General features: G+C 63.6%; 5 protein-coding genes across 6 annotated transcripts in view; 3 read left to right on the top strand and 2 right to left on the bottom strand.

Annotated features, from left to right (window-relative positions):
* LOC121355099 (thymidine phosphorylase) overlaps positions 1-817 on the top strand; it is a 4,590-nt gene extending 3,773 nt beyond the window's left edge. The window contains exons 8-9 of the mRNA XM_041470272.1: positions 68-208; positions 636-817. Of these exons, the coding sequence (XP_041326206.1) occupies positions 68-208; positions 636-817 (323 nt within the window). The remainder of the gene's footprint in view (positions 1-67; positions 209-635) is intronic.
* A 5-nt stretch (positions 818-822) lies between these two features.
* Positions 823-2,040, top strand: LOC121355097 (protein SCO2 homolog, mitochondrial). The gene is made up of 2 exons (XM_041470271.1): positions 823-1,172; positions 1,404-2,040. Exons 1-2 carry the CDS (start codon positions 823-825, stop codon positions 2,023-2,025), a joined length of 972 nt encoding a protein of 323 aa, XP_041326205.1. The 3' UTR covers positions 2,026-2,040.
* An 851-nt stretch (positions 2,041-2,891) lies between these two features.
* Positions 2,892-12,330, bottom strand: NCAPH2 (non-SMC condensin II complex subunit H2). 2 transcript variants are annotated; one of them, XM_041470286.1, is made up of 20 exons: positions 12,089-12,330; positions 10,345-10,446; positions 9,780-9,835; positions 9,281-9,356; positions 9,120-9,191; positions 8,539-8,618; positions 8,119-8,261; positions 7,970-8,050; positions 7,373-7,458; positions 7,196-7,267; positions 7,009-7,075; positions 6,368-6,475; positions 6,115-6,168; positions 4,698-4,768; positions 4,540-4,606; positions 4,322-4,390; positions 4,159-4,202; positions 3,942-4,043; positions 3,132-3,281; positions 2,892-3,057 (listed from the first exon to the last, which is right to left on the bottom strand). In XM_041470286.1, exons 1-20 carry the CDS (start codon positions 12,194-12,196, stop codon positions 2,908-2,910), a joined length of 1,758 nt encoding a protein of 585 aa, XP_041326220.1. In that variant the 5' UTR covers positions 12,197-12,330; the 3' UTR covers positions 2,892-2,907. The 2 variants fall into 2 exon arrangements, with proteins under 2 accessions (XP_041326220.1, XP_041326221.1); XM_041470287.1 differs by lacking the exon at positions 7,970-8,050.
* Positions 12,331-14,214: 1,884 nt separating this feature from the next.
* Positions 14,215-22,503, top strand: LMF2 (lipase maturation factor 2). The gene is made up of 12 exons (XM_041470270.1): positions 14,215-14,221; positions 14,623-14,651; positions 14,750-14,789; positions 15,428-15,606; positions 16,844-16,982; positions 17,880-18,014; positions 18,093-18,198; positions 18,446-18,542; positions 18,619-18,801; positions 21,028-21,146; positions 21,226-21,334; positions 21,612-22,503. The coding sequence occupies exons 1-12, from the start codon at positions 14,215-14,217 to the stop codon at positions 21,897-21,899; spliced, it is 1,431 nt and encodes a 476-aa protein (XP_041326204.1). The 3' UTR covers positions 21,900-22,503.
* Positions 22,504-22,621: 118 nt separating this feature from the next.
* The window catches only part of MIOX (myo-inositol oxygenase), a 2,295-nt gene continuing 672 nt past the window's right edge, over positions 22,622-24,244 (bottom strand). Inside the window, exons 3-9 of the mRNA XM_041470269.1 lie at positions 23,814-23,976; positions 23,666-23,733; positions 23,465-23,574; positions 23,299-23,366; positions 23,028-23,077; positions 22,825-22,937; positions 22,622-22,730 (exon numbers count right to left, since the gene is read on the bottom strand). Coding sequence (XP_041326203.1) covers positions 22,622-22,730; positions 22,825-22,937; positions 23,028-23,077; positions 23,299-23,366; positions 23,465-23,574; positions 23,666-23,733; positions 23,814-23,976 — 681 coding nt within the window. The remainder of the gene's footprint in view (positions 22,731-22,824; positions 22,938-23,027; positions 23,078-23,298; positions 23,367-23,464; positions 23,575-23,665; positions 23,734-23,813; positions 23,977-24,244) is intronic.

Here is a 24,244-nt window from a genome sequence, read left to right as displayed (position 1 = left end):
TGTCCCTGACCCCCCCATGTCCCTGTCCCCTCCCCATGTCCCTGTCCCCCTGACCCCCTCTCCCCAGGCTGGGTGCAGCAGGTGCGGGCGCTGCCCCTGGCGCGGGTCCTGCACCGCCTGGGCGCGGGCCGGTCGCGGGCCGGGGACCCCGTGAACCCCCGCGTGGGCGCCGAGCTGCTGGTGGGCACCGGGCAGCACCTGCGGGCAGGTGAGGGGAGCCCCCCGAAACCCCCATCATACCCGTGTCACCGCCGTGTCCCCCTCCCTGAGGCGAGCCCTGGCTGGGGGTGAACCCCAGTTTGGGGGGGGATATCTGGGGGAATCAGAGCCCCCCGATAGCCCTCTGTGCCTCCCTCCCTCAGACAAGCCCTGCCTGGGGGTATACTCGGGTTGTGGGGGGATATCTGGGGGGATCAGAGCCCCCCGGTGACCCCTTCTTGTCCCCTCCCTCAGGCGAGCCGTGTCTGGGGATGAACCCCGGTTTGGGGGGGGATATCTGGGGTGATCAGAGCCCCCCGGTGACGCCTTCTTGTCCCCTCCTTCAGAAGAGTCCCGGCTGGGGGTGAACCCCGAATGAGGGGGGATATGGGGGTGATCAGAGCCCCCCGGTGACCCCCCCGTGTCCCCTCCCTCAGGCGAGCCCTGGCTGCGGGTGCACCATGAGGGGACCCTCAGCGCCGAGGGCCGGCGCCAGCTGCAGGACGCGCTGTGCCTCGGCCCGGAGCCCCCCCGGGACCCGCCGCCGCTGGTGGCCGAGACCATCGTGCCCTCGGGAGCCCTCCCGGGCCGTGCCGGGACTCACAATAAACCGCAGTGACCGCGATGTCGGGGCCGTGTCGCGATTCACCCCCCCACGATTCTGAGGGCTGCGGCGCGGGGCGGTGGCGCCACCTCGTGGTGGAAGAGGGAAGTGTGCTGTGGCCACGCCCCTGGCATTGGCCACGCCCCTCCCGCTTTGGCCGCACCCCGCCCACCTTGTACGCGCACTCTACAGACCACGCCCTCTCCCGTAGTGGTCACGCCCCTTTCCTCCGTGGCCCCGCCCCTTGCCGGTATTTCCGGTTCCGGCGGCAGCGGCGCGGGCGCTCCGGGCGGGACCGGCGGCGGACGGGGCGGGGGGACCGGGAGAGGTCAAAGGTCAGCGGGGACTGCACGCCGCGGCTGAGGGGGAGGTGAGGGGGTCAGGGGGCGTTTGGGGGACAGGGTAGGAGCTCCAAGAACATCAGGATAACGGGCAGGGGCTATTTGGGGGAAAAGAGTGGGGGGTCCAAGGGTGTCAGGAGGGATGGGATGAGGGGTCAAGGGGCATTTGGGGGACAGGGCTGGGGTCCAAGGGATGGGATGAGGGGTCAGGGGACGTTTGGGGACAGGGTTGGGGTCCAAAGGGTGAGATGAGGGATCAGGGGGCGTTTGGGGGGCGCGGCGGCCGCGGGCTGGCTGTACCTGCGGCAGCAGAAGGAGCGGCAGCAGCGCTCCCGCCGCCTCCGGCAGCTCCGCCGGCTGGCGCTGGGCCAGGGCGACTTCCAGCTGCGGGACAGCACGGGCGCGGCGCGGAGCAAGGCGGATTTCCTGGGCCGCTGGGTGCTGCTCTACTTCGGCTTCACGCACTGCCCGGACGTGTGCCCCGAGCAGCTGGAGAGGCTGAGCCGCGCCGTGCGCCTGCTGGAGCGCGACCCGGCGCTGCCGCCGCTGCAGCCGCTCTTCGTCACCGTGGACCCCGAGCGCGACGACGAGGCGGCGCTGGCGCGGTACCTGCGCGACTTCCACCCGCGCCTGCTGGGGCTCACCGGCACCCCCGAGCAGGTGCGCGCCGCCGCCGCCGCCTTCCGCGTCTACGTCAGCGCCGGGCCCCGCGACGCCGACGGCGATTACGTGGTGGATCACTCGGTGCTGACGTTCCTGGTGGATCCCGACGGGCTCTTCCGCGACTGCTACGGCAGCTCCCGCACGGCCGAGGAGATGGCGCGCAGCGTCAAGGGACACATGGACAACTACGAGCCGCTGCCCCCCGAGGGAGGGCAATAAACGGCCGTGACACCCACCCCGAGAGGGGTCTGTGGTGATTGGGGGTGGCACATGGCGGGGGAGGGACGGCTGACACCTCCAGTGTCCCCCAGGTGTGACCTGTGAGAGGGACAGAGCCCACGCCCTGCAGGGGTGGCACATAGAAGGGGACAGCTGACACCTCCAGTGTCCCTGAGGTGTGACCTGTGAGAGGGACGGAGCCCACGCCCTGCAGGGGTGGCACATAGAAGGGGACAGCTGACACCTCCAGTGTCCCTGAGGTGTGACCTGTGAGAGGGACGGAGCCCACGCCCTGCAGAAGGGGACACCTGACAGTCCCCAGTGTCCCCCAGGTGTGTCCTGTGGGAGGGACAGAGCCCACATCCCCCAAGGGATGTCCCATGGCAGGGAGGGGACACCTGACAGCCCACAGTGTCCCCAGGAAAGGTCTGTGATGAGGAAGGTTTTGAGTGGCCAGGTGGAGTGACCCCCAGGTGTGTCCTGTGAGGGGGAGAACGTGGGTGGGTGGAGGGACCCCCACCAGACCCCACTGCCCCCCAGCAGTGTCACATGGCAGGGAGGGACCCCTGCAGCCCCCCCAGGAGTGTCCCATCGTGGGGGGGGCTCTGCAGAGGTGAGTGAAGTGACCCCTTCCCAAAGGGAGACAAGGTAGGTGGGCAGGACCCCCCAGAGCCTCTCCCTGCCCCTGCAGCACCCCAGGCCCCTCTGCATGGCTGGGGGTCCCTGTGCAGGTGACTGAAGTGATGCCCCCCACCCCTGCAGCCCCCCAGGCCCCTCTGCATGGCTGGGGGTCCCTGTGCAGGTGACTGAAGTGACCCCCCCACCCCCATTACACCTCCCCGTCACCCCTAGGTCAGAGGCCTCTCCTTAGCAAAGGGGGGTTTATTGGGGGCCGGGGTCTCTCTGGGAGGGCAGCTGGAGCTGCTGGAACCTCTCGTGTGCCGGGCGGGCCGAGATCAGCCGCAGCCGCGCCGTGTCCAGCGCCGCCTCCAGCCCCGGCTCCTGCGCCAGCTCCACCTCCTCGTCGTTGGCCTGGGGAGGGAACAGCGGGTGGCAGGGGGGGCTGGCACACCCAGCGACCCCCCAGGGAGCCCCCAAAGCCTTACCAGCTGCAGCGAGGCCAGCAGGTAGCGGCACACCTCGAACGGGGGCTGCCCGGCCACCAGGCTGGCCAGAGAGTGCCACTGGCCCAGCTCCGCGCAGCGCTCGGTCAGCTGCTGCCCGTAGGCTCGGACATCGAACGCGACACGGCTCTCCTGGGGGACAGCGAGGGTCAGGGAGGGTCAGGGAGTGTCACTGGTCAGTGCCAGCCCATGGGTTTGGACATGGAATGGGACACGGCTCTCCTGGGGGACAGCGAGGGGACAGCAAGGGTCAGGGAGGGTCAGGGAGTGTCACTGGTCAGTGCCAGCCCATGGGTTTGGACATGGAATGGGACACGGCTCTCCTGGGGGCCAGTGAGGGTCAGGGAGTGTCACTGGTCAGTGCCAGCCTGTGGGCTTGGACCTGGAATGGGACACGGCTCTCCTGGGGGCCAGTGAGGGTCAGGGAGTGTCACCGGTCAGTGCCAGCCCCTACCCATGGACATGGAATGGGCACAGAACTGCAGGTAAGAGGGGACAGGGAGGGGCAGGGATGGAGAGAGAGGGTTCAGGGGAGGCTCAAATGTGGGCAGGGGACTCTGGGGTGGGTACGGGGTGCTCGGAGGCAGGTACAGGGGGTGGGTATGGGGTGCTCAGTGGCAGGTCTCAGTGGCGGGTATGGGGTGCTCTGGGGTGGGCAGTGAAGGGCAGAGGGCTCGGGGCGGGGTGGATACCGGGTGTTCAGGTGTGAGCACAGGGACTCCGGGTGAGCAGGGCAGTGCCAGCCCCCTGCCCAGCTCAGGCAGTGCCCCCCAGCCCAGCCCAGCCCCGTGCCTGCTCCTGCAGCAGCGGCTCCATGCGCTCCTCCCACTGCCGGATGCGCTGGGACAGCTCCGTCTCCTGCGCGAACTTCTGGGAGCTGGCCATGAACAGCTCCTGGGGACAGGGACAGCAATGGGCACACGCCCAAGCCTCCTGGGGACACCCCCAAGCCTCCTGGGGACCCCTTGACTGTCTGGAGTGACCCCCAGGTCCCCACAGCAGCACCTACCACGTTCCTGCGCACCAGCTCCTCGTAGCCAGGTTCAGGGGGGTCTGTGGGAAAAGGGGTCACCAGAGGTGGGGACAGCACCCAGCCGCCTCCATGGGAGGGACAGGGGACAGAGTGGGGACAGAAGGGCGGGGGATTGGGGAGGGAAGGATCAGCAGCTCACCCAGGTTTTCCTCCTCCAGTTCCTCTGGTGCCTCAGGCTCCATGTCCTCATGCTCCACAAAATCATCGTCTGCCAGGATGGGGACACCACTCAGTGTCCCCTGAGACCCCCTCAGTGCCCCCTGAGACCCCCCCAACCTTCTGGGACTCTCCCAGACCCCCAGGAGGGAAAGAAAGGCTCCCCAGGCAGGGGGGATTTGGGGTTTTGGGTTCCAGCACCTTCCCCTTCCTCGCTGTCGGCCCCGCGCTCCTGCTCCAGCTCTGGCTCCGACTCCCTCAGCAGCACCTGGGGGAGGAACTGCCCTGAGCACCCCCAGAGCACGGCAAGGGGGTGCTGGAGCCCCCCGGCCCCCCAGTTTAGCCCCCACCCCACTCACCCCCCGGCTCTGGAGCTTCCTGCGCGCCGCCAGCCGCTCCTTGAAATGCCGCCAGTACAGCACCTCCAGGTCTGCAGGGATTGGGAACAGGGATTTGGGATGGCCCCTCTGCACCCCCCAAAGCAGAACCCCCCAAGGCATCCCAGGCCCTTCTTTGCAGGAGCTGGTATCCATTCCCCCCAGTTTTGGGATGTCCTTCCTCTCCATGCCCTCCCCACTGCAGGATCCAGCCCCTGGTGTCCATTCCTCACTGCAGGATCCATTCCCTGGTGTCCATTCCCCCCAGTTTTGGGGCGTCCTTCCCCCTCCATGCCCTCCCCACTGCAGGATCCAGTCCCTCATGTCCATTCCTCACTGCAGGATCCAGTCCCTCGTGTCCATTCCCCCCAGTTTTGGGGTGTCCTTTCCTTCCATGCCCTCCCCACTGCAGGATCCAGTCCCTCGTGTGTTACTCATGTCCATTCCCCCCAGTTTTGGGGTGTCCTTCCTCTCCATGTCCTGCCCACTGCAGGATTCATTCCCTCGTGTGTTACTCGTGTCCATTTCCCCCAGTTTTGGGGTGTCCTTCCCCTCCATGCCCTGCCCACTGCAGGATCCAGTCCCTGGTGTCCATTCCCCCCAGTTTTGGGGTGTCCTTCCCCTCCATGCCCTGCCCACTGCAGGATCCAGTCCCTGGTGTCCATTCCCCCCAGTTTTGGGGTGTCCTTCCCCTCCATGCCCTCCCCACTGCAGGATCCAGTCCCTCGTGTGTTACTCATGTCCATTCCCCCCAGTTTTGGGGTGTCCTTCCTCTCCATGTCCTGCCCACTGCAGGATTCATTCCCTCGTGTGTTACTCGTGTCCATTTCCCCCAGTTTTGGGGTGTCCTTCCCCTCCATGCCCTGCCCACTGCAGGATCCAGTCCCTGGTGTCCATTCCCCCCAGTTTTGGGATGTCCTTCCTCTCCATGCCCTCCCCACTGCAGGATCCAGTCCCTCGTGTCCATTCCCCCCAGTTTTGGGGCGTCCTTCCCCCTCCATGCCCTCCCCACTGCAGGATCCAGTCCCTCATGTCCATTCCTCACTGCAGGATCCAGTCCCTCGTGTCCATTCCCCCCAGTTTTGGGGTGTCCTTCCTCTCCATGTCCTGCCCACTGCAGGATTCATTCCCTCGTGTGTTACTCGTGTCCATTTCCCCCAGTTTTGGGGTGTCCTTCCCCTCCATGCCCTGCCCACTGCAGGATCCAGTCCCTGGTGTCCATTCCCCCCAGTTTTGGGGTGTCCTTCCCTTCCATGCCCTCCCCACTGCAGGATCCAGTCCCTGGTGTCCATTCCCCCCAGTTTTGGGGTGTCCTTGCCCCCCATGCCCTCCCCACTGCAGGATCCAGTCCCTCGTGTCCCCCAGGACAGGGAATGTGTCCCTGCCCGTGTCCCCTCACCTGCAAAGGTGGGGCCCCTCCTCCTGCTCTTCTGGCGCTCCGTGACGTTGTTGTCTGGGGGAGCAGATCAGGAATAATCATTGGGTGGAAATTCCATGGATTTATCAAAGTTGGAAAAGCCCTCTGAGCCCATCGAGTCCTCCCCAGCACTGCCAAGGCCACCCCTGCCCATGTCCCCAAGTGCCACATGCACAGGGCTGTTAAAGGTTTTTAACTTCTGCTTTTGGATCCCGGTCACACAGGAATCACTCACAGGCTGCAGAGAACCATCTCGTGAAATCCTGCAGCTTCCTCGGGCCCCTCCTCTTCCTCTTGCCTCCAATCACATCATCCAGGCCGTGTGGCACCTGGAAGGGCCTCCCTGCAGGTGACACGGGTGACACTGGCCGTGTGGCCACCGCGAGGGGCTGGGAAGGGGAAGGGGCCCCTCTGGATGTTGTGGGGCTGGAATGACCCAGCATGGGGACAGGGACACTTGAGGATGTCCAGTGTGGCTGGGAGTGATCCATTGTGGGGCTGGGAAGGACCTGCCATGGGGATGGGGACATGTGGCTGGGAATGAACCCCCTGAGGGACTGGGAATGACCCTCCATGAGCTGGGAATGTCCCCCTGTGGGACCAGGAATATCCCTCTGTGGGACTGGGGACACTGAGGGACACATGGCCAGGAGTGACCCTCCCATGGGGCTGGGAATGACCTGCTGTGGGGCTGGGGACACTGAGGGACACATAGCCAGGAGTGACCCTCTGTGGGGCCAGGAGTGACCCTCCCATGGGGCTGGGAATGACCTGCTGTGGGGCTGGGGACACTGAGGGACACGTGGCCAGGAGTGACCCATCACGGGCCACGCTGTCCCTGCTCCCCTGGAGCTGCCCATTTTCTCCCAAAAATACCTTTCCTGAAGGGCTTCTCCTCAGAGTCTCCGAAGGGGTCGAGGCTCTGCCACGGGTTGGGCTCCTCCTGGCACAGGGGTGAGGATGGGCAGGGGCTCTGGGGTACCCCAGAGAGTCCCATCCTGCCCGGATTTGGGATTTCCCTGGCTCAGATTTGGGATCTCCCTGGCTCCAGGCCTCCCCTTACCTTGCTGAGGGCTTTGGGGTCCGGGCTGGGGGGTCTCTCCCGCAGGACGTACCCCCGGGTCCGGGGCGTGCTCTGGGAACACCGAGAGGGACAGTGAGGAACTGGGGGGCAGGGAGGGGCTGGGGCGATCCAGGGAAGGGGCACAGGCAGCCCCCCCAAGCCCCTGCCCACACAGACCCTCTGAGCCACGATGTGTTCTTTAGGGACCGGGGTCACTTCCATGTCATCCTCCAGGGCTCCAGGAACATCGTCATCCTCAGGTCCTGCAGCACATGGAGGGGTGGGAATGGGCAGAGGCTGGAAAAGCTTCCAGGACCCCCCATTCCCACCCTGTCTGCCAAGGAATCTCCCCAGGAGCTTCTCCTGCCAGGGCCAAGGGGCAGCAGAGGGCAGGAGCAGGGAATGGTGCAGTTAGTTGGGTAGGAAAATCCCTCAGAGCCCAAATCCAATCATTCCCAGCACTGCCAGGGCCACCACTGCCTGTGTCCCCAAGTGCCACATCCACAGGGACGTTAAACCCCTCCAGGGACAGGGACCCCACCCCTGTGCCAGGGCTGCACAGCCCTTTCCAGGAGGAATTTCCCCAAAATCCACCCTGAGCTCCCCTGGCCCAGCCTGAGGCCGTTCCCTCTCCTCCTGTCCCTGTTCCCTGGAGCACAGCCCAGTCCTGAGTGTCCCCTCCTGGCAGGGATGAATTCACCCCTCAGCCTCCTCTCCAGCGTCCTGGATGGACACAGGGAGCCCAGGACACCCCTGGCAGGTGCCACCCCTCACCTGCCTCCTCGCAGAAGCTCAGCGCCCGCGCCAGGGCCGTGCCAGAGCTCGGGCGCTCCGCGGGGCTGGATCCTGGAGCCGCTGCGGGGACAGTGACAGGTGAGTCCCGGCAGTGACAGTGACACAGGCGCCCCAGAGCCCCCCCGTACCTGTGGCAGTCCCCAGGCACTGCTCCTGCTGCGGGTGGGTGGGGGAGAGCCCGGCCAGCTCCAGCAGGAAGGCGCCGCAGGCGTGCGGGGTGGAGGTGTTCATCCGGAAATCCCTGCGGCTGGCCAGCACCTCGCCGCGCCGGCTGCGCGACACCGGCAGGCCACTGTCCCCAGCGTCCCCCGGGCCAGCCCCCGGGCCAGCCCAGCGCCACCCCGGCCCGCCCAGCAGCACGGGACTGGCCTGGATGGCCCTGCACATCCCAGCATCTTCCTGCCCCTCCACAGATCCCAGCAGGATTGTGTGTTTGTGCTGAGGGACCCCGGCTGGAGCAGGGGAGGGGACACGGGACAATCCCACCCGGGGGAGGGGACACGGGACAATCCCAGCCGGGGGAGGGGACATGGGACAAGGAGTGGCACCTCAGGAGGGGGTTTTCCTTCTTCTCCCCCTCTTCCGGGGGCACCAGGGACATCGGGGTCAGGGGAACGATGTTCACGGCCTGGGAAGGGACAGGCAAGTGGCACAGAGCCTGGGAAAGGTGCCATTGTCCCCAAGGCCACCACCCCGGCTGGATGGCCCCGGGATTGACCCAGGAAAATGGTGCCAGGCAGGGGAGAAAAGGAGGAAAAGGAGGGAGAAAGGGAGGGATAAAAAGAGGGATAAAAGGAAGAAAATGAGGCAAAAGGAGAGAGAAAAGGAGTGGGAAAGGCAGGGATAAAAAGAGGGGGGAAAAGGAGGAATAAAAACATGGAGAAAAGAATGGTGAAAGGGAGGGATAGAAAGGGGGATAATAGGAAGAAAAAGAGAAAAAAGGAGAAATAAAAAGAGGAGAAAAAGGAGGGATAAAAGAGAGAGAAAAAGAAAAGCAGGGGGAAAGACAGGGATAAAAAGAGGAAGGAAAAAAAGGAGGGAGAAAAGGAGGAAGGAGAGATAAACCAAGAAATAAAAGGAGGACAAAGAGAAATAAAAGGAGGCATAAAATGCAACTGGTTCCTCTTACGGCAGGCTGCTGGTCCCTCCTCATGTCCACGCTGGCCTGGCTGGTCTCTGGGATGTCATCCAGGGACAGGAACTGCAGGAAAGCCCCCTCCGTGTCACCCCAGCTGGCAGGGACACCGAGGGACCCCTGGAGCAGGACAGGGAGCACAGAGCCCTCCTCACCTCCTCCTCCTTGTCCGTGAAGGTGGCGTCGGCATCGCGGCCGTCGGGGCCCAGGGAAGTGGGGAGCTTCTCCTTCCTAGGGAAAAACGGGCTCAGGATCCATGGAATGGTGGCAAAGGGTCCCTCCAGCCCTGCTGTGGCCCCTCCAGGTGGGAAAATCCCAAAAAACAACGGGGTTTTCCTTCTTGTTTGTGTCAGTGTGAAAGTCCAAAGGAGCTGGCAGCACATTCCGAAGGGATTTTCCTTTTGGAAAAGGCTCTGCCAGGCTCCTCTGGACTCCTGAATCCCCCTGAACCAGCAGGAAAACCATCCCTGGTTTTGTGTGTTATCCCTGTGATGGCATTCCTAGGCCTGGGATGCACCTCCCAGGGCAGGGATGGGAGTGGGGATGGCCCAGGATCAGGGCAGCACCAGCACAGACCCAGAGCAGGGGTTCTGCAGGACAAATTCCCCTCTGGGAAGGGAAAATTCCCCTCTGGGAAGGGAAAATCCCACTCACTTTTTCTTGGAGATGCAGTCCAGTGTCTGGCAGACCAGCATGTACAGGTATTCCACCTGGAAAACAGCAGCTGGGGCTGGGAAAGGGGGGAGCAGCTCCTGGGAAAGCCCCTCCACCCAAGGGACTCCCCCCTCCCACTATGGAGGTGAATTCCACGGGGGTTTGGTGCTCTTTTCCCTTTTTTTCTGCAGTTCCAAGGCCAGACTGGGGGAAATCCCTGGAACTGGAGCAGCCTGGGACAGTGGAAGGTGTCCCTGCCCACGGTGGCACTGGATGGGCTTTGAGGTCCCCTCCCACCCAAAACATTCCGGGACTTCGTGGTCAAAAAGCTCCAACATCCCAGGATTTTGTGACAAAATAGGATTTCATTTTGGAGAAATGGAGACCAGCAGAATTCCTGCCGTTCCCTGGGGCTGCCAACACCTCCAAAGGGACCCAATTTCGGAACGACGAGCCGAAATCCCTTCGTCCCCACCAACAACCCGAAGCCAAGGGGGGATTCCGGGGCGACCCCAGGGGTCCTGGGGTGGGATGGGCACGGGGCAGGGGCCAGCTCTGGGCTCACCTTCCTGCTGTAGATGCAGGCAGAGCCCTGGATCAGCAGCGCTGCCTCCATGAAGTTCATGGTGGTCCTGCCGTTGTCGAAGGAAATGCAGATCTGGTCCAGCTGCAGGGGCAGGGGTTCATTTCACCTTTACACAGCTGAGGGTGCTGGAAAAGGCTTCGTTCTGCTGTCAGTCTCCAGGAAGGGTGGGACATACGAGATGTAAAACCCAGCTAACTTATTTTCTATTAAAAGCTAACTCGTTTTCTGGTTACAACACCTTATAAACGTTTTTCACTCTGCCACACAGTATTGCTGTTAATTGTAACGTTAATCACTTCTATTTTCACTCCACGTGGTCTTGCTACCATGCATCTTTCCCTGTTTTAATTCTCTAAAATTAAATTTTTAATTGAATTAAAATTTTAATTCTTTAAAATTCTTTTGCAAGGCTGTATTTTGAAACTTGTTTCTAGTTCAATCTTCTAGTTCGATTTCTCTCTCAACAATGCCATTTAGATTTTATGGCTTTAAATGAGCACAACTTATTTCAGTGTTTGCACTTGTTTCTAGTTCAATCTCTCAATAATGCCATTTATATTTCATGGCTTTAATGAGCACAACTTATTTCAGTGTTTGCACTTGTTTCTAGTTCAATCTCTCAATAATGCCATTTCTGTTTCATGGCTTTAATGAGCACAACTTATTTCAGTGTTTGCACTTGTTTCTAGTTCAATCTCTCCCTCAGCAATGCAATTTCTGTTTCATGGCTTTAATGAGCACACCTTGTTTCAGTGTTTGCACGCAGATGTGTAAAACTGCGAGAGCTTTCTGTGAGGTTTTGGGAATTCTCCACAAATCTGTTCCTCACGGGCAGGGAGGAGAGGCTGGGCCTGGCAGGGTTTGGGGTGCACAGGGACAGGGATGAGGGGGTGGCACAGAGCCTGGGAAAGGTGCCATTGTCCCCAGGGCCACCACCCCGGCTGGATGGGTGAGCCGGGAAAATGGGGCCGTGGGGGGAGAAAGGAGGGATAAAAACAGGGGGAAAAGGAGGGGGAAAGAGAGGGATAACAGGAGGAAAAATGAGAGAGGAAAGGGAGGGAGGAAAGGAAGAAAAGGAGGAAAAAGAGAAAGAAAAGGAGGAATAAAAAGAGGGAGAAAAGGAGGGGGAAAGAGGGCAATAAAAGGAGGAAAAAGGAGAAAAGGAGGGGGAAAGAGAGGGATAATAGGAGGAAAAATGGGAGAGGAAGGGAGGGAGGAAAGGAAGAAAAGGAGGAAAAAGAGAAAGAAAAGGAGGAATAAAAAGAGAAAGAAAAGGAGGGAAAAGGAGAAAAAGAAGGGGAAAGAGAGAGATAAAAGGAAGAAAAGGAGGGAGGGAAAGAGGGATAAAAGGAAGAAAAATGAGAGAGAAAATGAGGGGGAAAGAGAGGAATAAAAGGAGGAAAAAGGAGAGAGAAAAGGAGGGATAAAAAGAGGGAGAAAACAAAGGGGAAAGAGAGGGATAAAAGGAAGGAAAGAAAGAAAAAGGAGAGAGAAAAGGAGAGATAAAAAGAGAGAAAATGAAGGGGAAGGAGAGGGCTAAAAGGAAGAAAAGAAAGAAAAAGGAGAGAGAAGACAAGGAATAAAAAGAGGCAGAAAAGGCGGGGAAAGAGAAGGATAAAAGGAGACAGAAAAGGAGGGATGAAAAGGAGGAGAAAGAGAGGGATAAAAAGAGAGAGAAAAGGAGGGGCAGGGGACACGAGGGGCCCTGGGGTGACCCTGTTACCTCCTCCAGGTACTCGCCCAGCTGGGCAGCCACGTCCACCTCCCAGTTCTTGGTGAGGTCACGGATGGGCTGCAGCAGGTGCAGGAAGCGGGAATCCACCTCTTCCATGGTGGGATCCTGCTGCAGACAGCCCGAAGGCGGCCTGGAAGCTCCCAGCTCTGCAGGAGGGGGCCCTCGGGGGTTCAGAGACCTGGGCTGCAGGGCAGGGGACAGCCCCAGGGGAAGCTCTGCAGGAATCACAGCTCAGCTGGGCAGGAACGAACGGGGACACAGCTCAGGCAACGGGGAATTGTTGGGGCTGGAAAATCCCCACCCCAACCCCAACAGCAATCCCAATCCCGACACACAGATCCCAACGCCACTGCCAAGCCTGGTCCTGATCCTGACCCTGACTGTGACCCCAGCCCCAATCCTGACCCTGACCCTGTGATCCCAGCCCAATCCTGACCCCAGCCCTGACCTGATCCTGACCCTGACTGTGACCCCAGCCCAATCCTGACCCCAGCCCTGACCCTGACTGTGACCCCAGCCCCAATCCTGACCCTGGTTCTCACTCCGACTGTGATCCCAGCCCTGACCTGATCCTGACCCCATCTTCAGCCCCAGCCCTGATCCTGACCTCAAACCTGACCCCAGCCTGGAACCCAATCCCAACCCTGATCCCGCTCCCCCAATCCCCCCAATCCCATCCCCTATCCCAACCCCTCGCCTGACCCCGACCCCAATTCCCATCCCTAACTCTGCCCCGGTCCCAACCTCAATCCCGATCCCACCCCCAGCTTCAATTCCGATCTTGATCCCGACCCCGATCCCCATGCAGATCCCGATCCCCATCCCATCGCTGCCCCAGCCGTGCTCTCAGCCTGGACCGTGATCCCGATCCCGGTCCCCATCCAATCCTCGATCCCCATCCCGATCCCGGTCTCCATTCCAATCCTTAATCCCGATCCCGATCCCGGTCCCCATCCAATCCTCAATCCCCATCCCGATCCCGGTCTCCATCCAGACCTCGATCCCAATCCCGATCCCGACCCCATCTAAACCTCAATCTCCACCGTGATCCTGACGCGATCCCGGTCCCCATCCAAACCTCGATCCCAGTCGTGATTCCAGTCGTGATCCCGGTTCCCTTCCAAACCTCGATCCCGACCCTGATGCCGGTCCCGGTCCCCATCCCGACCTCAATCTCCACCGTGATCCCGACCCGATCCCGGTGCCCATCCAAACCTCGGTCCCGGTCCCAATCCCGATCCCGGTGCCCATCCAAACCTCTGTCCCGGTCCCAATCCCGATCCCGGTGTGGGCTGAGGGAACCGGGAGTGGGGCTGGGGAACCGGGACAGGGACGGGATAGGGTTGAGGGAACCGGGACAGGGACGGGATAGGGCTGAGGGAACCGGGACAGGGACGGGAGTGGGGCCGGAGAACCGGGACAGAGCGGGGAATGGGGCCGGGGGAACCGGGACAGGAATGGGAGTGGGACCGGGAGAACCGGGATAGAGCCGGGAATGGGGCCGGGGGAACCGGGACAGAGCCGGGGGAACCGGGACAGGGACGGGAGAACCGGGAGAGGGCCGGGAGTGGGGCCGGGAGAACCGGGATAGGTCCGGGAGTGGGGCCGGGGAAGCGGGAAGAGCTGCGGACGTGGCCGCTGGGAGCGATAGACCGGGACGGGAGCGGGCTCGGGGCTCGGGGCTCGGGTCCGTCCCCTCCCGCAGCCGGGCTGGTCCCTCCGCACCCCGCTGGCATTCCCCTCCTCCCGCCGCCTCCATCTCCCGTTTCCCTCCCTCGTTTCGCTTTCCCGGGAGCACCGGCGGTCCCGGCGCGGCCCCGGTGCCCGGAGCCGCCTCCCGTCCCTCTCCCGTCCCTCTCCCGTGCCTCCGGCAGCTCCCGGCTCGCAGCTGGGCTCTGCCGGGATCCGGGCGGGATCCAGCCCGGGACGGCCCGGTCGCACTCCCGGGGCCTCGCGTTTGTCCCGGCTGGGGCTGCCGGCTTTTTCCTGGGAATGCCGGATTCTTTTTTTTATTTTTTTTTCCCCGGGAATGTCGGGTTTGTTTGGGTTTTTTTCCCGGGAATGCCGAGTTTATGCCGGGTTTTTCCCGGGAGTGCCGGGTTTTTTTCCCGGCAATGCCGGGTTTGTTGGTTTGGTTTTTTTCCCCCCGGAATGCCGGGGTTTTTTTCCCATGGATGCTGGGGGTTTTTTCCCGGCAATGCCGGGATTTGTTTTCCCCAGGAATGGCACGTTTTTTTCCTGGGAATGCCGAGGGTTTTTTTCCCGGGAATGGAGAGTTTCTGCCGGGTTTTTTCCCGGGGGTGCCAGGGTTTTCCGGCAGGGCAATGCCGAGGTTTTTCCACGGGAGAGGGAATTAAGGAAGGATGAATGATCTGTGTGAGCCCATCCCTCCCAGGGGGGCTCTCACCTCCCAGGGGGGCTGTCACCTCCCACTGCTCCCAAGCCAGGGGGGTCTCTCCCCATGGGGAAGGGTCTGGGGGTGTCAGACCCCCCAGCTGATCCCCCACGCTCCCTCTCCGCAGGTGGGACAGGTGTTCCTGTACTTCCAGTGGTGAGTCAGGCCCCCCTCTGCGGGGCTTTTGGGGGGCTCAGGGCTGGGGAACCATCCTGGGCCCCCAGGGTGGGGGTTCAGTGGGGTGGGGGGCACAGGAGGTCCTGGAGGTGAGAGTGCAGCCTGGGGGGCTCACAGGTGAGAGTGCAGCTTGGGGGGCTCAGGTGAGAGTGCAGCTTTGGGAGTTCAGGTGTTGGTGAGGGGTGCAGCTTTGGGGGTTCAGGTGTTGGTGAGGGCGGCAGCTTTGGGGGTTCAGGTGTTGGGGGACTCACAGGGGAGGGGGAGCCTCAGCTCTTGGGGGCAGTCCTCCAGTTTTGGGGCTTGTGAAGCTCATGAGCTGCTGCCCCACATGGGGGCTCACAGTTGAGGGGTGCAGGTTTGGGGGTTCAGGCACTAGCCTGGAATTCCAGTGAATTAATGGAAAGTAGATTATGGAAAGCCCCCCCAAAGCCCCCTGTGTCCCCCAGCCCCAAGGTACCCCTCAATTTGGAAACATTTTTGCACCGGGAAGCTTTTCCTGGATTAGCACTGGTTATACTCTGTGACAGGAAAAGCCGGGGTTGCCCCGGGGTTGGGGTGAGTTTTTGGGAAGTAGATTATGGAAAGCCCCCCCTGGACCCCCCTGTGCCCCCCAGTGCCAAGGTACCCCTTAATTTGGAAGCACCATGAAGCTTTTCCCAGACTAGCACTGGCTGTACTCTGACGGGAAGAGCCGGGTTGCCCGGGGTTGGGGTGGGTTTTGGGGTTTGTGGCAATGCCCCTTGCCGTGCCCCCAGCGCTGACGTACCACTACGAGAGCCAGTGCATCCCCACGCCGGGCGCGTGGCTCGCCCACCAGCTGCCCGTGTGGTTCCAGAAGCTCAGCGTGGTGGCCACCTACGTCATCGAGGTGGCCGTGCCCGTGCTCTTCTTCGCGCCCCTGCGGCGCCTGCGCCTCTTCGCCTTCTACTGCCAGGTGGGCAGGGGGCTGCTCGGGGGTGGGCAGGGGGCTGCTCCTCTGGGGAGGGCAGGGGGCTCATCCCTTGGGGGTGGGCAGGGGGCTGCTCCTCTGGGTGGGCAGGGGGCTCATCCTCGGGGTGGGCAGGGGGCTCCTCCTCGAGGCTGGGCCGGGGGCCACTGCACTTCAGGGGGGCTGCTGCAGGCGTTTGCTTTGGTAATTTGGAGTTTTACTAGTTTGGGGTTTTTTTGGGTGGTGTACTGGTGAGTGTGGTGGGTTTAGTGTTGGTTAATTACTGGTGTGTTCGCCTTCTGTTGATTTGGGATTTTATTAATTTTGGGATTTTCTGGGTGGTGTGCTAATGAGTGTGGTGGGTTTAGTGTTGTTAATTACTGGCGTGCTCACCTTTTGTTGTGAGGTTTAATTAGGAAAAAGGTAAAGTGGGTTTAAAACTTTAAATGGATATTAAGAAAAATTTATTCACAGTGACTAAAAGAAAAGGTAATAAGAATTAGAATAATTTTCTACAGTGCTTTTCTTGTCTTTAAAAGTTTTTTTTTCCTTACTGGCGACATAAAGAAAGAAAACTTAAAATTTTGGTTAATTATTTTTAGAATAGGGATTTTTTTCATTTACTTAGGGAGAAAAACAATTTTTGTTAATGGTACCCAGTGTCCTGTGGCCTTCAGTGCTGTGGCACCCCCAGGCCAATGACATCCCAGTGCTGTGACACCCCCCTTGTGCCCTCTGGCATGCCAGGGGGACCCCAGGGAGCTTCTCAGGGGAGGGGGGATCTCACTCCGGGGGTGCTGCAGGGGCTGGGTGTCCCATGTCCTGTGTTCTCTGTCACCCCCCGGGTCCCTTTGTGCCCCCCATTGTGCCAGGGGGGTCCCCATGGGGGGTTCAGGGGTCTGGGCTTGGCTCCTCACTCATGGGGACATGTCCTGTGCCATCTGTCCCCAGCCCTGTGACCCCCCCTTGGTGCTTGGGGGTCCCCCTGGGGGGTTCAGGGGTCTGGGCTTGGCTCCTCGCTCAGTGGGCACTGGGACATGTCCTGTGCCATCTGTCCCCAGCCCTGTGACCCCCCTTTGTGCTTGGGGGTCCCCATGGGGGCCTCTCCAGGGCTGGGGTTCCCTTGTCCCCGTGGGCACTGGGAGGTGACGTGGCCACGCTGGAGGTGCTCTCGGGGTGTGCCCTGTGTCCTCTGTCCCCCCAGCCCTGTGACACCCCCCACCCCCCCTCCCGTCCCCCCCAGGTCCTGCTGCAGGTCCTCATCATCCTCACGGGCAACTACAACTTCTTCAACGTGCTGACCATCGTGCTGGCCTTCTCCCTGCTGGACGAGGAGCACGTGGGGCGCTGGCTGGGCCGGCCCCGCAAGAGGCACGGCAGTGGTGAGACCCCCGAGCCCACCCCGGGGTGGGGGGCTTCCCTGGGGGACTGGGGACGTGGGGGCCGTGCTGTGGGAGCTGCCACACTCAGCCCAGCGCGGGGATGTGAGGCACAGCTGTGAAATCAGGGAGTGGTGGGGAGGGAAGGGACCTTAAATTCCCATCCCGTTCCAGCCCCCCATGGCAGGGACACCTCCCGCTGTCCTGGGGTGCTCCAAGGACACCCAGGCTGGCCTGGAGCTGCACAGGGACTGGGGACAAGGGATGGACAGGACACAGGGAATGGCTGCCAGTGCCAGAGGGCAGCCATGGATGGGATCTTGGCCATGAGGAATTCCTGGCTGGGCTGGAATTGCCAGAGCAGCTGGGGCTGCCCCTGCATCCCTGCAGTGTCCAAGGCCAGGCTGGACACTGGGGCTGGAGCAGCCTGGGACAGTGGGAGTGTCCCTGCCATGGCAGGGTGGCACTGCAGGGGCTCTGAGGTCCCTTCCCACCCAAACCATCCCAGGATTCCCTGGATCCTCCCTGGTGTTGGGGCTGGAGCTCCAATGGGTCAGAGCCGGGTGTGGGAGGAGGTTTCACTTCCCTTTGAAATCGGGGAATTAAGGATAAACAATCTGTGTGAGCCCATCCCTCCTGGCATTGCTGTCAGCCCACAAGGGGCTCCCACCCTTTGGAATTCTGTGTCCCAGTGAGGCTCTGCTGCTCCTGGGCCTTTCCCTCCTCCCTCCCTTTCACTGCAGCGCTGGAAGCAGTGTGACCCCCAGCATCCCTGGTTTGGGGGGTCCTTTCAGGGCTGGACAGGGGACAGGTGACGCCGAGGGCAGGGCCCTGTGCCCGTGGGTGACCCCGGGGCTGTGAGGGGGTCCCAGGCAGGCTCTGAGCCCCTCCCTGCCTCAGGCTGGCCCCCCAGCCTGGGCTCGGTGCTGGGCACGCTGCTGGAGCTCAGCACCTACGGGCTGCTGCTCTGCTGGACCGTGCGCTGCTTCGGCCTGCAGCTCGACTGGGACAGGAGGCTGCTGGACTCCAAAGTGGGTAGGTGCCAGGGGCACGGCCCCGTGCCCTCCCTGCGGCCGCCGGGGCTGGCCTCACCCGCGCTGTCCCTCCCTGCAGCCTTCACCTACCACGAGTTCACCACGTGGCTGCGCACCGTGACGCTGCCGCTCGTGGGGGTGGCCTTCCTGTCCCTGTCCTGGGAGATCCTGGTGGCCATGTACCGGTGGGTGTGGGGACACCGGGGTGCTCCCGGGGCTGTGGGGGACACCGGGGTGAATCATGGGGGTGTGGGGGACACTGGGGTGCCCTCGGGGGCATGGGGAACACTGGGGTGACACCCTGGGAGCTGGCAAGGGGTGACCCCACTCTGGGATTTGAGCTGTCAGACGCAGCCTGGGGGGGGTTTAACCCCCCAAACTGGGGGGGCTGAGCCTCTTTGCCCCCATAACACCCCATTTGTGCCCCCCCAGCTGTGCCTGTGTGCGGGGATGCTTCTGGAAGCTCTGGGCCACCCTGCAGTGGGCCATCATGGCCACGGCCACCGTGAGCCTGTTCGCCGTTAGCCTGGTGAGGCCTGGGGCCACGGGGCTCTCGGGGACCCCCAAACCCCCCTGAGGCCCTGACAGAGCCCCCTGCCCCCCAGGTGCCCTTCACCTACATCGAGCACGAGTCCAACGGGAAGCTGTGGCCCGGGATCCACCAGATGTTCGGGGCCGTGGAGCGCTTCCAGGTGGTCAATTCCTACGGGCTCTTCCGCAGGATGACCGGCGTGGGCGGCCGGCCAGAGGTCATCCTGGAGGGCAGCTACGACGGGCACAGCTGGACAGTGAGGCTGGGCACTGGGCAATGGGCACGGGAATGGGCACGGCTGGGCACAGAGGCTGGGCTGGGCACAGAAACGGGCACAGCTGGGCACAGCTGGGCAATGGGCACAGCAATGGGCACAGCTGGGCACAGAGTCTGGGCTGGGCACAGCTGGGCACTGAGCAATGGGCACAGCTGGACACAGAGTCTGGGCTGGGCACAGCTGGGCACTGCGCAATGGGCACAGCTGGGCACAGCAATGGGCACAGCTGGGCACAGAGTCTGGGCTGGGCACAGCTGGGCACTGAGCAATGGGCACAGCTGGACACAGGGTCTGGGCTGGGCACAGCTGGGCACTGAGCCAGGGGTGAGGACACAGAATCGGGGCTGGCAAGGGGGTCTGAGCTCATGGAGTCCAAGCTCCAGTCCCACAATGCCCAAACTCCCAAGGCCCAGTTTTTCCTGCCAAGGAATTGCCCCAGAGCTCCTCCTGCCAAGGCCAAGGGGCAGCCGAGGGCAGGAGCAGGGAATGGTGCAGTTGGTCTGGTTGGAATCATGGAGGTCGTGCAGTCCAACCGTTCCCAGCACTGCCCGGGCCACCCCTGCCCGTGTCCCCAAGTGCCACATCCACACAGCTTTGACATCTCTCCAGGGGTTGGGGACTCCAGCCTGTGCCAGGCCTGGGCACAGCTGGGCACAGCTGGGCACAGAGTCTGGGCTGGGCACAACTGGGCACTGAGCAATGGGCACAGCTGGGCACAGCAATGGGCACAGCTGGGCACAGAGTCTGGGCTGGGCACAGCTGGGCACTGAGCTAGGGGTGAGGACACAGAGTCGGGGCTGGCAAGGGGGTCTGAGCTCATGGAGTCCAAGCTCCAGTCCCACAATGCCCAAACTCCCAAGGCCCAGTTTTTCCTGCCAAGGAATTGCCCCAGAGCTCCTCCTGCCAAGGCCAAGGGGCAGCCGAGGGCAGGAGCAGGGAATGGTGCAGTTGGTCTGGTTGGAATCATGGAGGTCGTGCAGTCCAACCGTTCCCAGCACCGCCCGGGCCACCCCTGCCCGTGTCCCCAAGTGCCACATCCACACAGCTTTGACATCTCTCCAGGGGTTGGGGACTCCAGCCTGTGCCAGGCCTGGAGAGCCCTTTCCAGGAGGAATTTTCTCAATATCCAACCTAAACCTTCCCTGGTGCAACTCGAGGCTGTTTTCTCATCCTGTCCCTCACTGGGATTAGAGCCACCCTGGGTCCTTTTCCTGGGGCCGAGGTGACCCTGGGCAGGACCACTGGGATCATTGGTGGGATCAGGTTCTGGAGGTGTCCTGCCCCAGAATCCCGGGATTTTGGGTGGGAATGTCCTTTTCCTGGGCCTGAGGTGACCCCAAGCAGGATGAGACACGTGGCTGGGGACAGCACCCTGTCACAGAATCCCAGGATTTTGGGTGGGAATGTTGTTTTGCTGGGGCTGAGGCGACTCCAGGCACTCGGTGGGATTGGGATCCGGAGGTGTCTCTTACAGAATCCCAGTGGACAGGGGACATGGGGGATCTGGGGACACGGGGCTGGGGGCTCTGGGACACAGGCTATCGTGGGACCTCCCCAGCATCAGTGCCACTGTGGTTTTGGGGTGTCCATGTTTGGGTTTGGGGTGTCCCCACAGCCTTGGAGGTGTCCATGTTTGGGTTTGGGGTGTTCCTGCAGCCCTGGAGTGTCCCCGGGTGTATTTGGGTGTCCCTATTTAGGTTTGGCGTGTCCCTGGCTGTGTTTGGGGTGTGCTGGGGCTGTCCCCGGGTGTGTTTGGGGTGTCCCGGCTGTGTCTGGGGTGTGTCCGGGCTGTCCCCGCCCTGCTGGGGTGTCCCCGGGTGTATTTGGGTGTCCCTATTTAGGTTTGGGGTGTCCCTGGCTGTGTTTGGGGTGTGCTGGGGGTGTCCCTGGCTGTGTTCGGGCTGTGCTGGGGCTGTCCCTGGCTGTGTTTGGGGTGTGCTGGGGCTGTCCCCGGGTGTATTTGGGGTGTCCCGGCTGTGTTCGGGGTGTGTCCGGGCTGTCCCCGCCCTGCTGGGGCTGTCCCCGGGTGTATTTGGGTGTCCCTGGCTGTGTTTGGGGTGTGCTGGGGCTGTCCCCGGGTGTGCTGGGGCTGTCCCTGGCTGTGTCTGGGGTGTGCTGGGGGTGTCCCTGGCTGTGTTCGGGGTGTGTCCGGGCTGTCCCCGCCCTGCTGGGGCTGTCCCCGCCGTGTCCCCTGTCTGACCCCTTCCCGCAGTGATCCGCCTGGTGCAGACGGACGAGTCCCGGTACCCGTTCCACGGCCGCCCGCCCACCTTCCTGCGGGCCCAGCTCTACAAGTACTGGTTCACGGCCCCCAACGAGGGCAGGTGAGTGGGGAGGGGCCCCTGCGGCCCCCAGCCCGGCCTCGGGGGGCTCTGGGGTCACCTGAGCCCCCTGTGCCCCCAGCCCGGGCGCGGCTCCGTGGTGGCGGCGGCAGCACGTGCAGGAGTTCTTCCCGGCCGTGTCCCTGGGAGACCCCACGCTGGAGTCCCTGCTCAGCCAGCACGGCCTCAAGGTGGGCACGGGGTGAGCCCTCCCTGGGCCCCAAGACCCTCCCTGGCTCCTGACCCCCGTCCTTCAGCACCCCTGACCCCCCTTGCCTTGCCCCAGCTCTCCCCCTGACCCTATTCCATTGCTCTTGACCCTCTCTTCCTTCACCTTGATCCCCTTCTCTCACCCTTGACCCCTCCCCAAGCCCCCTTTCCTCTCCCCTGACCCACTTCCCCCACCCTGAGCCCCCATCTCTCCCTCGTTCCCCTGGCCCCAGCTCCCCCCTGCCCCCTTTCCCCCAGGACAAGCCCCCCTCTCTCCGCCGCGCTGCCGCCGTGCTGCCGCGGCTGCTGGGCTGGGTGCGCCGCCTGTGCCAGCCGGTCTCGGGCCCTGCCCTGCTCTGGTCCCTCTACCTGGTGGCCGCCACCGCGGGGCTGCTGCGAGCCCTGGCCCGGCGGGCCCGGGGGGGACAAGCCCCCGCCCGCCACAAGGGAGCCCGGGAGCGCAACGGGGCGCGGGGCACGGAGGGGGCGCGGGGCACGGAGGGGGCGCGGCCCGAGGGCCGGCACGCCAACAAGAGGAAGAAGTAGCCCCCGCAGCCCCCCAAAATCGGGGGGCAGGGAGGGAGTCCCCGGGTGGGGGGGCAGCGCTTGTTGGAGCCCGGCGTGGGGGGGCCGTGTGGCAGTGCCTTCAGCACCGTGTGGCCTGGGACACACCCAGGCCTTGGGGACCCCTTGGGGACACCTCCCCAGTGTCCAGGCACTCCTGGAGACCTCTCCCTGCTAGCTGGGGACCCTCCCTAGGATTTGGGGGCTGCTTGGGGACATGTCCCAGTGTCTGGGGACCCTGCCCCCATGCCCAGGAACCCCTTGGGCTCCCAGCCCCAATAGCGGGGGACCCCTCCCCAGTGCCCAGGGACCCCTTGGGGACCCCTCCAGACCCCACAGTGTGGGGGCTCAGCACAGGTCAGGGGCTCAGAGCGGGTGGGGGCTCTGTGCCCGCGGGCTGGAGCAGTTTGGGCAGTGCCAGCCCTCCGTTACCCTGCCCGGCCCCTCAGGTCACTTTGGGGTCCCCCCTGGCACTTTGGGGTGCTCCCTCCTCGCGGGCTCTGCCCATCCCGTGGTTCCCCCTGCCCGGCTCGGCTCGAGCCCAGAGGTTTCCTATAATTTTCTAATTAAAGCCTTTGACATTCCAGCCCCGCGGCTCTCTTGGATTGGGGGGTCCTGGCCAGGGGTGCAGCAGGATCAGGTTTATTGCAGAGCCCCGGGGCGGGGCCCGGGGGTGCTGCGGGGGGCCCGGCGGGGTTGGGGGGTCACCAGCAGAGCTGCCCCGGGCAGTATTTGTCGATGAGGCCCTGGTAGTACGCGCGGAGCTGCTGCACGTCGGGCAGCTCCTCCTGCTTGGTGTACAGGTCGAACTTGCTGCGGGGCAAACGGGGGGTCAGGGCGGGGGGCCGGACCCCCCCCCAAAGGCGCGGGGGGCCCGGCCGAGCCCCCAGCCCCCCCGGGCACGCACTTGAGCTCGCGGAGCCAGGGCAGCATGCGGCGGTCCTCCTCCGAGCACAGGTGCCCGTAGTCGCCGTGGGCGTGCCAGGGGTAGAAGGAGTGGAAGCGAACCATGTAGAAGGCCTGGGGTGGGGGGGACACGGGTTTAGGGTGCTCCCCCCGCACCCCCAAACCCGCCGGGGGTCCCTGAGCCCCCCCCCGTGCTGGGCTCACCTCCTTGGGCAGGGCGAAGTTGTTGAACTTCATCACTTGGTACATGTACTCTGAAAAGGGGGGGGCGTGGGGAGGGGTTGGACCCCCACCGGGGGGGGACCCCGAGAGGTGCAGAGCCCCCCCGGAGTCACAGAGCCCCCCCGGGAGCTGCAGCCCCTGCAGTCCTTGCAAAGGGGGCAGTGGGGGGGTCAGCGCAGCCCCGGGGGGCACCAGGGCCCCGTTTGGAGCGGGGGGCCCGCCCTGCCCCCAGGAGGGGCCCCCCCAAACTCACCATCGTGGCCCCAGGACATGAGGACGTTGTCCAGGCCGCAGCCGGGCTGGTACATCCCGTACTCGGTGCTGGGGATGGGGCAGGGCTGAGGGGCTGGACCCCCCCCGCAGCCCGGCGGGGCCGGGGGTGCAGCCCCCGCCCCCAAACCCCCGGGGGTCCGCCTCACCTGTACCGGGGGTCTTTGGTGTCGGGGTTGTCGTGGAAGGTGGAGTCCCCGTAGACCACCGACTTCTGCACCTTGCAGCCCACCGGGAAGGTGTCCCCGACCACTGCCCACTGCCGGGGGGCACGGGGGTCACAGCACCCCCCGAGGGTCCCCCGGCCGCGGGGGGAGCCCCCCGAAGCCCCTCCCCAGCGCGCCGCTCACCTGGGGCTCCCCGAACAGCACCAGCACCTTGCCCAGGTCGTGCAGGAGCCCCACGAGGTGGAACCAGTCTGGGGGGAGCGGGGCCGTGTCACCCCCGGCCGGGGACCCGGCGGGGGACAGGCCGGGCGGCCGCGGGACCCGGCCCCACCTTTGTCGGGGTGCGCCCGGCGGATCCCCTCGGCCGTCTGGAAGGCGTGGAAGGAGTTGGGGAAATCCACGTCGGGGTCCGACTCGTCCACCAGCCGGTCCAGCAGCTGCAGCGCCTCCATCACGCTCATCCTCCGCTGCGAGCACGGGCCGTACTGCGCGCTCTGGGGACAGCGACGCGTGGGGACAGCGCCAGCCCCTCGGCGCTCGCTGCCCCTCGGTGCCCCCCGACGGGCTGGGATGGGGCTGCGGGGGGAGGGCTGGGACACCCCCGCCCCGCTCTGGTGACACCGGGGCACAGGGCACGGTGACACCGGGGGACGCGGGGTGACATCGGGGGACAGGGAGTGGTACCGGGGGGAACGTGGGGTGACACCGGGGGACGCGGGGTGACACCGGGGGACAGGGGCTGACACCGGGGGACGCGGGGTG

The sequence above is a fragment of the Pyrgilauda ruficollis genome, unplaced genomic scaffold (assembly GCF_017590135.1).
Source record: "Pyrgilauda ruficollis isolate IOZ18807 unplaced genomic scaffold, ASM1759013v1 scaffold243, whole genome shotgun sequence".
Taxonomy (NCBI): domain Eukaryota; kingdom Metazoa; phylum Chordata; class Aves; order Passeriformes; family Passeridae; genus Pyrgilauda; species Pyrgilauda ruficollis.
Note: the sequence above shows the minus strand (reverse complement) of the source record. Positions and strands in the feature narration are given on the sequence as shown.

Excerpts from the sequence above, each read along its gene's own strand:
- LOC121355097 (XM_041470271.1), top strand. The coding sequence starts at position 823 with ATGTCGGGGCCGTGTCGCGATTCACCCCCCCACGATTCTGAGGGCTGC. Across the intron at positions 1,173-1,403 it reads ACGCCGCGGCTGAGGGGGAG|GGGGCGTTTGGGGGGCGCGG; the intron begins GTGAGGGGGTCA and ends ATGAGGGATCAG.
- NCAPH2 (XM_041470286.1), bottom strand. The coding sequence starts at position 12,196 with ATGGAAGAGGTGGATTCCCGCTTCCTGCACCTGCTGCAGCCCATCCGT. Across the intron at positions 4,607-4,697 it reads GGAAGCTCCAGAGCCGGGGG|GTGCTGCTGAGGGAGTCGGA; the intron begins GTGAGTGGGGTG and ends TTCCTCCCCCAG. Across the intron at positions 4,391-4,539 it reads CGACAGCGAGGAAGGGGAAG|ACGATGATTTTGTGGAGCAT; the intron begins GTGCTGGAACCC and ends CCATCCTGGCAG.
- LMF2 (XM_041470270.1), top strand. Across the intron at positions 18,015-18,092 it reads GCTGCTGGACTCCAAAGTGG|CCTTCACCTACCACGAGTTC; the intron begins GTAGGTGCCAGG and ends CCCTCCCTGCAG. Across the intron at positions 18,199-18,445 it reads ATCCTGGTGGCCATGTACCG|CTGTGCCTGTGTGCGGGGAT; the intron begins GTGGGTGTGGGG and ends GTGCCCCCCCAG.